This window comes from Scylla paramamosain, chromosome 6 (genome assembly GCF_035594125.1).
Source record: "Scylla paramamosain isolate STU-SP2022 chromosome 6, ASM3559412v1, whole genome shotgun sequence".
NCBI classification, from domain to species: Eukaryota; Metazoa; Arthropoda; class Malacostraca; order Decapoda; family Portunidae; genus Scylla; species Scylla paramamosain.
The window spans coordinates 34,442,581-34,455,749 of NC_087156.1; the positions used below are offsets into that span (position 1 = coordinate 34,442,581).

The 13,169-nt window shown below is 35.5% G+C and overlaps 1 protein-coding gene across 1 annotated transcript in view; it reads right to left on the bottom strand.

The window, feature by feature from the left end:
* LOC135101076 (multiple C2 and transmembrane domain-containing protein-like) overlaps nt 1-13,169 on the bottom strand; it is a 34,827-nt gene that overhangs the window by 12,339 nt on the left and 9,319 nt on the right. Inside the window, 8 exon segments of the mRNA XM_064004649.1 lie at nt 2,943-3,150; nt 4,120-4,226; nt 5,295-5,378; nt 7,950-8,042; nt 8,508-8,637; nt 8,823-8,968; nt 12,075-12,162; nt 12,924-13,049. Of these exon segments, the coding sequence (XP_063860719.1) occupies nt 2,943-3,150; nt 4,120-4,226; nt 5,295-5,378; nt 7,950-8,042; nt 8,508-8,637; nt 8,823-8,968; nt 12,075-12,162; nt 12,924-13,049 (982 nt within the window).

Consider the following 13,169-nt stretch of genomic DNA (forward strand, 5'->3'; position numbering starts at 1 on the left):
AGGATTAGGTCAATAAAGGGAAATAAATTCTTCTCTAGGGAAGTTGGTAATTAAGAGTTAATGCTGTTATGATGAATTTATATACAGTACCCTCTCGTATTTTGTGCTTGCTTTCTTTGGAAGGCACAGTGCTAAGCATGAGGATTGTGAGACTTGTGGTATTGAAAACACTGTAAAAAAAAAAAAACACATTTATTCTGGCTGCAAGGCCCAGAACTGTATGTGTTCATAACAATACTGCAGCAGTGCAGCATCATGGCAATTAAAACCGTGTGAGAGTGCGTGTTTTGTCCTCATATCTGGTGTGACACAGTGCTGTGGCAGTGCAGTGCCAAGACATGTAACACTGTGTGTGTGTGTGTGTGTGTGTGTGTGTGTGTGTGTGTGTGTGTGTGTGTGTGTGTGTGTGTGTGTGTGTTTTGTGCATGCGTGCGTGCACGCGCGTTTTGTTCTCATATCTGGAGTGACAGCATTGCGGCAGTGCAGTGCCAGCGCATCTAAAATTCTGTGTGTTGCACAGCTGGGTATCACTGACAAATTTGAACTTCTGCTATCACAAATCTGCTAACTTATTCTGTAACTTTCACAATCACAATTCTGCAAATTTCAAGATTTAATTTTAATTGCAATCACAGATAGCTACACAATATTTGCAGTCTTCTGTTTCAAGTTTTTGACAACACAAATGCAAACTGCTAACAAAAATTCTATTATCAATAGCTCTCGAATCTATTTTCATTCTATTTGCGATGTAATGCTGTAGCTAGGCATTCAGTTTCAATTTCTGTTTCTTTTAAAGACCTAGAGAATAAGGAAAACTGTTTTTCAGGACAAGCATTGACCATACAGCTACTTCAAGTATGGATTATTTGTAATCTAACTAATAATTTGTAATACTCTGATAAGCATCTATTTGAAACTTGTTTTTAATGAGAAGAACCACAGGAAGTTCATCAGTGTGACTATCACAACTTTTTCCAGGTTCATATGCCTTATCTCCTGACGAGCCAGTACATGTTCACATAGGCAGTCAGTGGTGATTGGGAGGCAACTTCCTTTAAAATAGAACAGCTGACTAGTCACTTGTCTTGCCTGGGAGCTTGCCTGGCAAGATGCCTCTTACTTGACTTGACAATATTTGTTTGGCAAGTAGATGTGATGCTGGGTGCTTAACAAACTTAGAAGCGTACTTAGGACCCAGGGGGTTGCTGCCTGGCCTGCAGTACACTTGTGATGAAGGACTCCCAGTGACAGTAAAAGTTGCCTCATCACTCCATAGCACAATTTTCTCCACTGCTCATTCCATGCTAGGTATTTCTTACAAAATTTGTTTCTTTTGCCCTTCTGTAGTACATTTAACTGCAGCTTTTTGCAGGCATGGTAACTATTGTATCCCAAGTCGTCATGAAGGATCTGCTGGACACTCCTCAGAGATGCATCTCCCAGTGTATCCCAAGTCATCATGGATCATCTGCTGGACACTCCTTAGAGATGCATCTCCAAGTAATTGTGAGTTTTTTTACTTTTAATTTCCATGCTGTCAGCTTAGGATCCTTTAAACTTGCCAAGAAATAAGTGCATGGGTCTTCAAGGTTGTCTTACGAGGTCTCCCAGACTTGGGAAGTGAGGCGATTGCAGTTGCCTCCCTGGCATCCTTGAACCTTCTCACCAAGTGTTGGACTGTCCTCAGCTGTATCCCCTATTTAATGTGCTATAAATAGGAGATTGTGGACAGCTTTGTGTAAAGTTACCACCACCTTTTGTTTATCCTTACTAGTAACCATTTTGGGCAAGTTGAGAGGATGGTAAGAAACAAAATAAAGGCTCAATTTGGCACTGGCTGGGGGCATCAGGCGAACATATATCCTCTCTCTATCATAGCCAAGTGGCTATTCTGAGTCTTATTACCACTGGCTAACCACGGATTGCCAGTTACTGGTGTAAATGCATCAGGCAAATATTCTTCGAGGAATGAATATTTGTGAGCCTCCTTCACTTAATGCCAAAAGAAATGTTGTTGGCCCTTTGGCAACAAAACTTTCTGCACATACTGTATGTGTATATATATATATATATATATATATATATATATATATATATATATATATATATATATATATATATATATATATATACAGTAAAATCCCTCTTATCCAGCATCAACGGGACCGCCGACATGCCGGATACTTGAATAGAAGTGAAATTATGTCCACAATCACCACCCTACACTCACGCATCTTACCATAACAAAGATCAGCTGATTTTAATCAGCAGCTGATCCGATCAGCTGCTTAAGTGTAAGCACAACATGCTTCCTCTTTTCTACAACTTTAGGCATGATGAAGGCGTCAGGCGATAAACAGTGCACACGCGGGACTGAGTCACTGAGTAAACACAGTGCAGTGGGCCGCGGGTGGCACGAAGCAGTGCGCTCAGGTGGCGAGGGGACAAAGTATGCCTCGCGCAGGAATTTTAATCGATTTTATGAGTACACATTGATTTTTTATTGATTTTAAGGCTCAGGGAAAAATGTGCTGGATACTTGAAGCTGCCGGATACTTGAATGCTGGAAGAGAGCGATTTTACCGCGGGTGGCGCGAAGCAGTGCGCTCTGGTGGCGAGGGGACAAAGTATGCCTCGCGCAGGAATTTTAATCGATTTTATGAGTACACATTGATTTTTTATTGATTTTAAGGCTCAGGGAAAAATGTGCCGGATACTTGAAGCTGCCGGATACTTGAATGCTGGAAGAGAGGGATTTTACTGTATATATATATATATATATATATATATATATATATATATATATATATATATATATATATATATATATATAAAGAATTTAAGTAACTAATTTCCAGAACATGTATAATGATCTTTCTTCAGCCTCTCCTTGTGATGAACTGCAGAAGATACAAGCTGAAAATAGTTTGGACACTCACCAAAGTTTCATCATCAGGAACTCGAGATAAGAAGTCCAGAAGTTCATTGTTGATGACAGCATGTGGCCGGATAAGTTTGCGAGTGAATTTGTTGACACCCCATATCATCACCAAGTAGCGAATAGGGATATAGTACAGGACGAAGGTGCCCACAATCAGTACGATGATGAGTAACCATGAGAGGAATGGCACGGAAAAGTTGAAAGTGCTGAAAAAGGGAAAAGGAGAGAATCATATCTTTGTTCTATTCTAAATGCAGATGAATCTTGTGAACTTTTGTTTTACTAGCTGAATAATTTCAGCTACCTTTGTCAGTTTAGTGTGTTTGCTTTACTATAGTGCTATGAGCCTCTTCTGAAGTGTAATATCAAGTAATTATTTATCACTGCTAGTTTATAAGTGTAGCCGGAACTGTTTTGCTCTGCCTGGGCATGATTTCCGATGTGCTGTGAACGAAGTTATGGTCTGCATTGACTAGCTGGTGGAGAAGAAACAGATGGGGAGCCCTTGCATTGAAATGAGCTGCATTCTTTGTTGTTAGTTCATTTGTGTGTTCTACTTGTGAATAAATTCATACCTGATCAAAGTGAGTTTACATTACAGCTAATGTGTTATTCCCAGTAGATAAGTAGAGGTTCAATAGAAGAGCAAGTTACTCAATACTGGGTTCACTAGAGGAGCAAGTTATTCGATACTGGAACCAAGTGGTACATGATGACAGTACAGAACTTTCAAGCGGTATGCAATCAGAAAATGGTTGATAACCACTACCCTAATTGGATGATATCAGCTTGGGACATAAATGAACAATTATTCATCACAAAAGAAGGGTGCCATTTGGAATAATAATAATAAAAAAATAAATAAGTACATAAAATAAATTAATAATGATAATAATAATAGTAATAATAATAATAATAATAATAATAATAATAATAATAATAATAATAATAATAATAATAATAATAATGACAAAATAAAATAAAAAATATAAAAATAAAAAATAAAGATAAAATAAAATAAAAAATAAGATAAAATAAAATAAAATAAAATAAAATAAATAAAAAATAAAACAATAAATTAATAAAACATTAGAATATGAACTTCCATAAGAAATTGGTAATCATAACTGTTAAAGATTCATGTTAGAATATATCAAAGTAAAAATGAGTCTTACTTATTGACACTTTCAAAGAGGGATGCAATGGCACCTATGGCATTTTGGACAGTTGCAGTCACCTCTTGTATGGCCTGCAGTCTCTCCTTGAGTGACTTCTTTTCCTCCTGTAAAATGTACATGAATTTATTATTCTAAATGAATTTATTATTCTAAATAAACATTTTAAGCGTTTTCAAGTATTCCAAGTGTCAATGTTGTTTTATGAGTCACAACAATATATCTCAGTGTGAGAACAAGTATCATGCTTTTGTTATTCTCAGTGATAAAGCTTCAAATCAGTGCACTCCAAACCACAAACAAGTAGTATATTAATCTATTAAGTAATGCACTTTCATAAGGAAATTTATGAACTAGTGTATAAAAAAAGTACTGGCCTCTGAAAGCACAAAATTTTCTGACAGTCTAAGACCCACTAGTTCTGGAGTGCTTGGTGTAACTCTTCAATTTAGGAAGATTTATTATTTTGAATTTTCTTCAAAACATTAGGTAAGTATCTGACAGAAAAACTGAATGAATGTAGGAAGTATATATATATATATATATATATATATATATATATATATATATATATATATATATATATATATATATATATATATATATTTAAATACTCTATAAATGTGTAAAATTGTTTTATACCATATGATGGAAAAATCTGGAATAATGCTTTTCATTTCCTTCTCTGTAACTAAAGTAAATTCTTTAACATATTCATAAAATCACCTGACATACTAAAAAAAAAGTTTACCACAAGAAATAAGGAGAGGAGGTAAAACACTAAGGAAATACTCTTTTCAAGGTGAAACTGTTGTTACTATGAAGGTAAGTTATCAAGAGTGCTGCACTGTACAGCAGAGCATGCTGTCAAACAGTTGTGTGTGGAGGTGAAGGCAAGATACACAAGTACAGTACACACAGAAGAACCACATGAATACCCAAATGTTTTTTATATTGACTTTTCCATAGGATTCAGCTTGCTGGTAACTCTGCACACTTGTTTGTTCTTTGCTATTATAATGAACTCAGCTTTACATGTACGTACACTATGTGGAATCAAATAAAAAGCTCCGTGAATGCATGTAAATGAAAAGCAGAAAAGCAGATCCACAAAAAAATCACCAGTCAAGCAATCCCCAAGAGATCAAGGTCTAGATACTAGTACAGTACTTCACCTCTCTGGAGGGGTTAGTGGGTGCATTAGACCTGCCAGAGTCATCCTTCTCATAATGCCTTTTCCTTACCTCTGGGTTCCCATTCTGGAAAAACAGCCCAGCATTTATGTGAAAAGGAAGTGTCATCAATCACACCTCATATTTGGTCACTATGAAGACATGAGAATCCCATAACCATCTGTACTGAACTAATACTAATGGCTAGATGTGTGAAATAACTGCAATTTTAACAAAAAACAGAACTTTCTCTATCATGACTAGCAACTGTGCTAGTACAACAATGTGCCCATTTTCATGAAAAAAATTAATCATTAAACTATTCTGATTAAATATATTGACTTATAGGACATTTTCTTTCTTTTGTTTGTTGCAAAGTAAGACCACACCATGTGAAAGAAAATAAACTATTATATGAGGCTGTGTGTAGGATACAGAGCAAAGTGCCACCATGGTTGCAATAGATCTTACTGCCTATTTTGGTTTTAGAACTTCCCACTATCAAACAGAGGTCAACAACCAAATAAATACAAAGCACACAATATGGCTGATATCCTGAAAGATGGAATGCAGTGGACAAAGTGAGCCATAAGCAGTGTGGGCACATGTTGGGAATGGCAGCTTGTGACTTACAACCAATGGGTGAATGTTAAAAAAAAAAACCCATGAACCAGAGGAGACACTGAATCAAAAGGATGCATAGGGATTTGGGACAGCTGGGTGGCAGGATAATTGTACATCATTCACTTGTGTTTAATTTTCCAACACATTATTATGATTGATATGAAAAATGAAGGTCTGGTGATAATGTGATCAATGACAAGATATATTGGTGATGGGAATATCAAATTTTACATATCTCATTGCATTGGTCTTGGCCTGAACAGAAAAAAAAAGTATGACAAAAGACAGTACAGGTAGTTCAAGAGTTATCATCACCTATCTGTACTGAAATGATAGCATTATATACTTGTTGCTTTGCTGAGTATGACATGCACAGCCTCATATTAAAAACTGATATCATTGTCAATATTATTTCAGTCCTAGATTAGTTCAACAAAATAGCAATATGTTTTATGTTTTTACAAATAAAAAATTATATATATATATATATATATATATATATATATATATATATATATATATATATATATATATATATATATATGATGTATATATACAAAACAATCTATGTTACAGCATCCTGTGCCAATTTCAAGAAAAAAGATGTCCAGTAAAGTAAATCAACTTTGGTGGAGAGAACACATCCTATGAATAGTGTCTGTAGTGCAGCACTACTACATGTATTTGTACCACAAACTCTTTGCTGTGACTGACAGACATGTTATGCAAGGAAGAGAAGGCTGCAGGGTTTTCCAGAATGGCAACAACCACACAGTAGTGCATAAGAATTTATCATGGTCTGTCAAGTATGCTGAATATTGGAATATACCTGTGATCATGGTATTCATATGGATATCATGAGTGGAGTTTTAGGAAAGACTTAGAAAAAAAGTTGACAAACTTTTAAGAAAATTGTCTGTAACTGCAAAATTAGAAACACCAAAAGCTTATTAAATTCAAATCATTTGTAAAAAACATTTTAATAGCTATTTTCATCAATACCTACAGTATGAAGTACACAAAATATGCAACTAAAGTTAAAATATTTAGAAAACTGACAGTGCATATAAAAAGTAACATTAATTCTAATGAAAAGCAACATATAGAAAGTTATAAAACCTATCCTTTCTAAACTCTCTCTCCTTTGATTAAGGGCATTTTTCTTGTTTTCCAGTTACTAAAATGTGAGGGCTCAAGTGTCTTAATTTTACCCTTTCTCCTAAATTGATAATATTGTGCACTTTGTCTTCCATTACTGCTGGAACCACTTGAATGCACACATTAGTCTGGCATTCATGAAGCTCAGAGAAGAAAGCATGTGGCTTTGGCATCGAAGTTATGTAGGCAAAAATGTTACATGTACTATTTGAATAAATATCTTGCACAAAATTATGTAGTGCTTAAATCTTCATTCCTGTGGGCAACCCTTATATTCCTGTGGGCAACCCTTATGAGGTCTGAAGGACACTTTCTTCAAATATTTTCTTCTTCCATCAGGGAACACTGAGTTCTTCAGACCTATTTTTACCATGAAAATGATCTAAAAGGGCCTGCAACTTCAATTCAGTCATTAACATCAAACTGTGATTTAATAAGGCATAGTTGAGGTCATCAAGATGCAGCTTACTACCTGTGCACAATAAAGAGGATTGCTACTTATGATAGTTATCTGATATTGGAAAATAATCTTTCTTATACTACTCATTATTATGCTGAGAATATTCTTTTAATGTACAATTTTCAAAATTATCCTTGAATAATGGTGATTCACAAGCCTATATTCAGAATGTCATAAAAGGCTTTTGAAAACCATAAAACAAAAAACAAAAAATAGAAATTAATGTAATTTTATATACCTATGGAAATTTTTAGTTTTATATATTTTTTTTTTTGTATTTTCTCTGAATGTAATGTTGCATATAGGATAACAATTATATAGCACTGTTCCATTATTTTTTTTTCAATTTTAGAATAAAAGAAAAGTGAGAATAAAGGCAAGAGAATAAAAACAAAAAAGCTTTCTTCTCGATTTACCTTATCTTTCTCATCGTCATCTACTTCATCATCATCCACAGAATAATCTGCTTCATCCTCACGGTGTGACATGGTGCCCACAATTGATAACACCTGCAAATAACAAAGAATTTTCAGTTCTTCTCATATCTAATTATGTTACTAATGAAAATCATTACATGATTCAATACAACTGAAACATTCAGCTGTGCAATGTAACATTCTCAAATGTTCTTAAGCATGAATATCTAAATTTGATTATGTATATAAGCAAAACTGGAGTGAATTATGAACACTATTCAGAAGTCTCTGCATCCAACAGTGTCACAAAATAAACAAAACTACAGGCCTGGTCTCACTGCAATAACTACAACAACACTACACTATGAACCAGCCATAATGAGTAATAAATGAACCCTAAGTGTGCACATTTTTCAAGGGGATGAAGAGGTAATTTGTGACTATTTGTTTTATTATGTTCTCTTCTGTAAAGAAACTAAACTGTTACTGTTAAGGATAATATGTGGCCTATCTAATGATGTGAGGAATCATGTATATATGCTGTGCATAAGTACTTACAATGTAGTTCTTGAGGTATACAATCAAGAGTATAATGGGAATCATGTACGGCTCAAAGCAGTACGTTCCCACCATGAAGCCGATGAATGCAAATGTACTTCTGATTGGATATTCCCACTCAAAGCAAGACCTGAAATAATAATAATACCACAATGAAAGACTCAAACGTGTGTAAAAAATAGTAAAAGTATTAGATAATAGTTAAAAAGTCCAAATTTAGAAACTTACCTGTTTGACAGAATATCTCATGAAAATATCTCAGTCTAACAAAAAATAAACTATTAGATGCAAAAGATTTAGTTTTAGTGCACTCACTTTATGAATTTTCCACCTTCCACCAGGTCCATAACACAAGCCTTCAATCGGTTCACATTGGTTATGAACACCTGCCGCTTAAACTTTTGCTCCACCTGCATGAATTTCTCCTCCTTTGGCATGAAGGTCCTTATGGCTGCACGCATCTATGGGAAGGAGTCGCTGGTGTGTCATTCTACATAATTTCTTATCAAATCAGCACACAGTGAGAGGTGTTACCTCACATAGGCTCCTGATTTTTAATCAGGCTCAATAGCATATAAAAGTATAGAGCTAGGAAGCCAAGATTTATAATTTCTCTTCTTTCCTTTGAGTGATCCTCTCACTTTCTATTTAAAAATGATGCCTATAAACACAAGAACTCACCCTGGGAGATAAGCAAAACAAATCTCCATTTATTCCTGCTCTTGGACTTCATCCCTACATACTTCTACTCTAGTCCTGTCCTCTCTTCCAAATAATCAGCACCTTCCATTTCACATCACATTTACCATCTTACCTACCATACTCTTATACTACATACTACTTTCTTTTTAAATGAACTTTCTCATCAACTGTTTCAAATTTAATATCTTTATCTTTAACCAAATTTATCATTCACTTTCAATACTTGCACCACAACAGACACACACACACACACACACACAAAAAAAAAAAAAAAATTTTGAGAATAAGTTGGACAAAAGTAAACACTGTGATGGGACAGCACGACCGTAGTTACTTTTCCATATGTTACAACTAGGTAAATACAACTAGGTGACAACTAGGTAAACACACACACACACACACCTGATATTTGCTAGCAAATATCAGGATGGCATTTAATTACCTAGACAAAGAAATGATGAAGAAAATTATAACACACATGATACGCCCCAAACTGGAATACACAGCAGTGGTATGGTCTCCACACAAGAAGAAAGATATAAGGAAATTGGAAAGGATACAAAGAACAGCTACGAAAATGATACCTGAATTGGAAGACCTAAGTTACGAGGAAAGACTGGAAGAAATTGGATTACCAACACTGCAAGAAAGAAGGGAAAGAGGAGACCTGATAACAATGTTCAAATTAATAAACAACATGGAGAAGATAGACAGAGATGACCTAGTTGTAAAAGTGGAGGAAGAAGATAAACGTACATGGGGACATATGAAGAAATTAAAGAAGAGTCATTGTTTGGGAGATATTAAAAAATACAGCTTTCCGCATCGAATGGTTGAAATATGGAAAAACTTAAAAGAAGAAGTGGTTGTGGCAAAGAGTGTGCACATGTTTAAAGAGAGATTAGATAAATTCGGGTATGGAGACAGGACTAATTGAGCTTTGGCTCGGACCCTGTACTATGCAACTAGGTAAATACAACTAGGTATATACACACACATACATGACAATACCAAATCTACACAGTATCTTCACTACTTTTGAGGCAGTCGAACTATAGGTCACATTTTCTGCACTATCACAATTGTGCAACCTTCCTTCCTTCTCTTATACCTTAGCCCTATGCAGAACAAAAATTTTTCTTATCCTTATCTTGAGACATTTTGACAAGTTGGAGGTGGAGGTGAAAAGAGACACAGGTTTTATGGGGTGAGTTTATTTCCCAACTAGTTTTGCTTGTAGCTTCCTCAAGGGAAACTAAGGAAGCTACAAGCAAAACTAATTAGGAAATAAACTCACCCCATAACACCTATGTCTCTTTTCACTTCCTTATCCATATACTTGATTTCACACTCTTCATTATACATACATTATTTAATCCTTTCCTTCCGGCAATCGTATATATACGATTGCAAAAATGCGTCCGTAGTGATGGCGATCATACCCGCAATCAAGAATTTTCGCGCCTCAATTTTGAGCTCCAAGCGTGGTTTCTCGAGTCAGATGGTGTGAGTGGAAGTGTCTGGCATGTTTCCACATGTAGTGTTGTCACTAGCTCTGGAAATTTAGCGGTAACTAAGCTATTTTCCCTTTCTCCGGGCGACACTTGGCAACCCCAGCGACCCGCTGGGTGGAAAGCACTCACTGGGTGGAAAGCACCATGATAAGAGAGAAGAGACATCCTGATAAGAGCGAAGGATCTCAGATCATAACTCACCATGGAGCAGGACAGAACATATGTATTTAGCAGTGCTTCTGAGTTTGAAGACAGTGACAGTGAATATTTAGAAGAAGAAGCTGAAGAAAGCGAAGACATCAGTGAGGACTCTGAAAATGATTTACAGGATCCACCTGTTTTATCAGAACAGAGAGATGATACCTATCATTCTTTCATGTTAATTTTTTCATTATCTTCGATTTTATAATAAAATGGTAGAAGGTAACTTGTCAGAGAGAGAGAGAGAGAGAGAGAGAGAGAGAGAGAGAGAGAGAGAGAGAGAGAGAGAGAGAGAGAGAGAGAGAGAGAGAGAGAGAGAGAGAGAGAGAGATAATGTTATTTGCCTGAAACTTGATATGAAAAGGGATGAAATCTCTCTCTCTCTCTCTCTCTCTCATTGGAAGTGTACAATTTCCCCTCCAAGATGAGAGAGAGAGAGAGAGAGAGAGAGAGAGAGAGAGAGAGAGAGAGAGAGAGAGAGAGAGAGAGAGAGAGAGAGAGAGAGAGAGAGAGAGAGAGTGTGTGTGTGTGTGCGCGCGCAGTGTCATCGCTCTCCGGGCTGTTTCTGGATGACGGATCACACAGCGGGAGGAGGAGGAATCCTTTATAAGGCATAAACTGAACTTTCAGAGGTCACATCGAGCTACAAAGTACATCATTGTATTCAGAATAACAAAGAGAAAATAATTATTAGTATTCAAACAATTTTCTGAATTTCTAGGTTTACCATTTTTAGCCGTCATACAAAACGGGAAAATAATTTAAGCGCCGGAAGGAAAGGGTTAATAAGATCAAGAGAATTCAGGTATGGCACCAAAGAAAGTATCACAATTATATATTATATACATATAGAGTATTTACCTGACAAGCAACAAAGGCACAGATTTTATAATGTCACTCTCTGGAAACTAGGAAATAATCAGGTCCAATAAAACACTCTTGAAATATACCTACAGTATATCTCTAAAGATCAAACATCTTCATGCCTTTACACAAGATTCCAAAACATCACCTATCTCTTGTTTCAATATACCTGAGATCCAAGACTCAAGACTGCAGCTCTAGTTAATAATAACAAGCAGTCCATGAACCTGGACTATATCTTGAAAAATCAAGGCATGATAAAGGAGGGAATTGTAAAAATACTCACTGGATTCCAATATACCGTACACTCCAATAAAATTTCTGGGTTGACTCCCTTAGCTCTCATTCTCAGCTTCTTGTCTTTCAAGGCATGCCTGAGCAATAAGAAAAGCAATTAGTCTCAATAAAATTAATTGGATATTCGAACATCCTATCATATGAATTCCTTCAAGAGTATGAAACAAATATTAAATTCAAAATACATACACTATTCTGTTTGTTTGGTTATACAGAAAAATAGAGCATGAAAATAAAGAAGTGAAGTGTTTCATAAATGTAAAGTAGTCTGCAAGCTATCAAATGAATGGGAATAGATCTAAAAGTCAGACATGTGCACACACACACACACACACACACACACAAACAAACAAACAAACATGGAACCTGTCTTTCCATATGGTAATGATGACAATGATATATACATACATGTAAAATTTCTAATGTTTATTTTACCACCTTTGCATATAATTGTATCCCTGGATGTAAATGCAACTCCATGGATGAAAACCAGATTAGCTTCATAAAAAAAAAAAAAAAAAAAAAAAATAAAAATAAATAAATAAATAAAAAAGTTTATTGCTGCTGCTTCTGAAAATATTATACATGGGCAAGTTTTAAAAGATGATGAAATGGAGATGATGTGGGGAGCAGACCATCTGGTTGATAGACACACATACCTTTCCACAATGAACACATCCAGGTGATAATTTGGAAAGCCAGTGTTTACTAATGAAAAATTAATCTGACTTTGACATAAGATCTCAAAAGAAAGTCAGTCTTAAATGTTTGTGCATGTTACCTGCAGCCCTGAACACCAATGACACTTATAGATGTAAAAGGGATGTTGTAAACTTACCACTTCTTTTCTCCATTCCTGATCCTCAATAATGGAATTGCAATTTTGCCCAAGAATTCCACTTTATGATCTCGGTCCTCATCGTACACTGTCACTTCCAAAATACTGTGTATGTCCTTAACATTGCTGAAATAAACAAAGCTTGCTTACTCATAAGGCCTCAACACCAAGATTACGAGACATAGAATACATATTTCATTATTTGAGAAAAATAAGTAAAATGTGTGTGTGTGTGTGTGTGTGTGT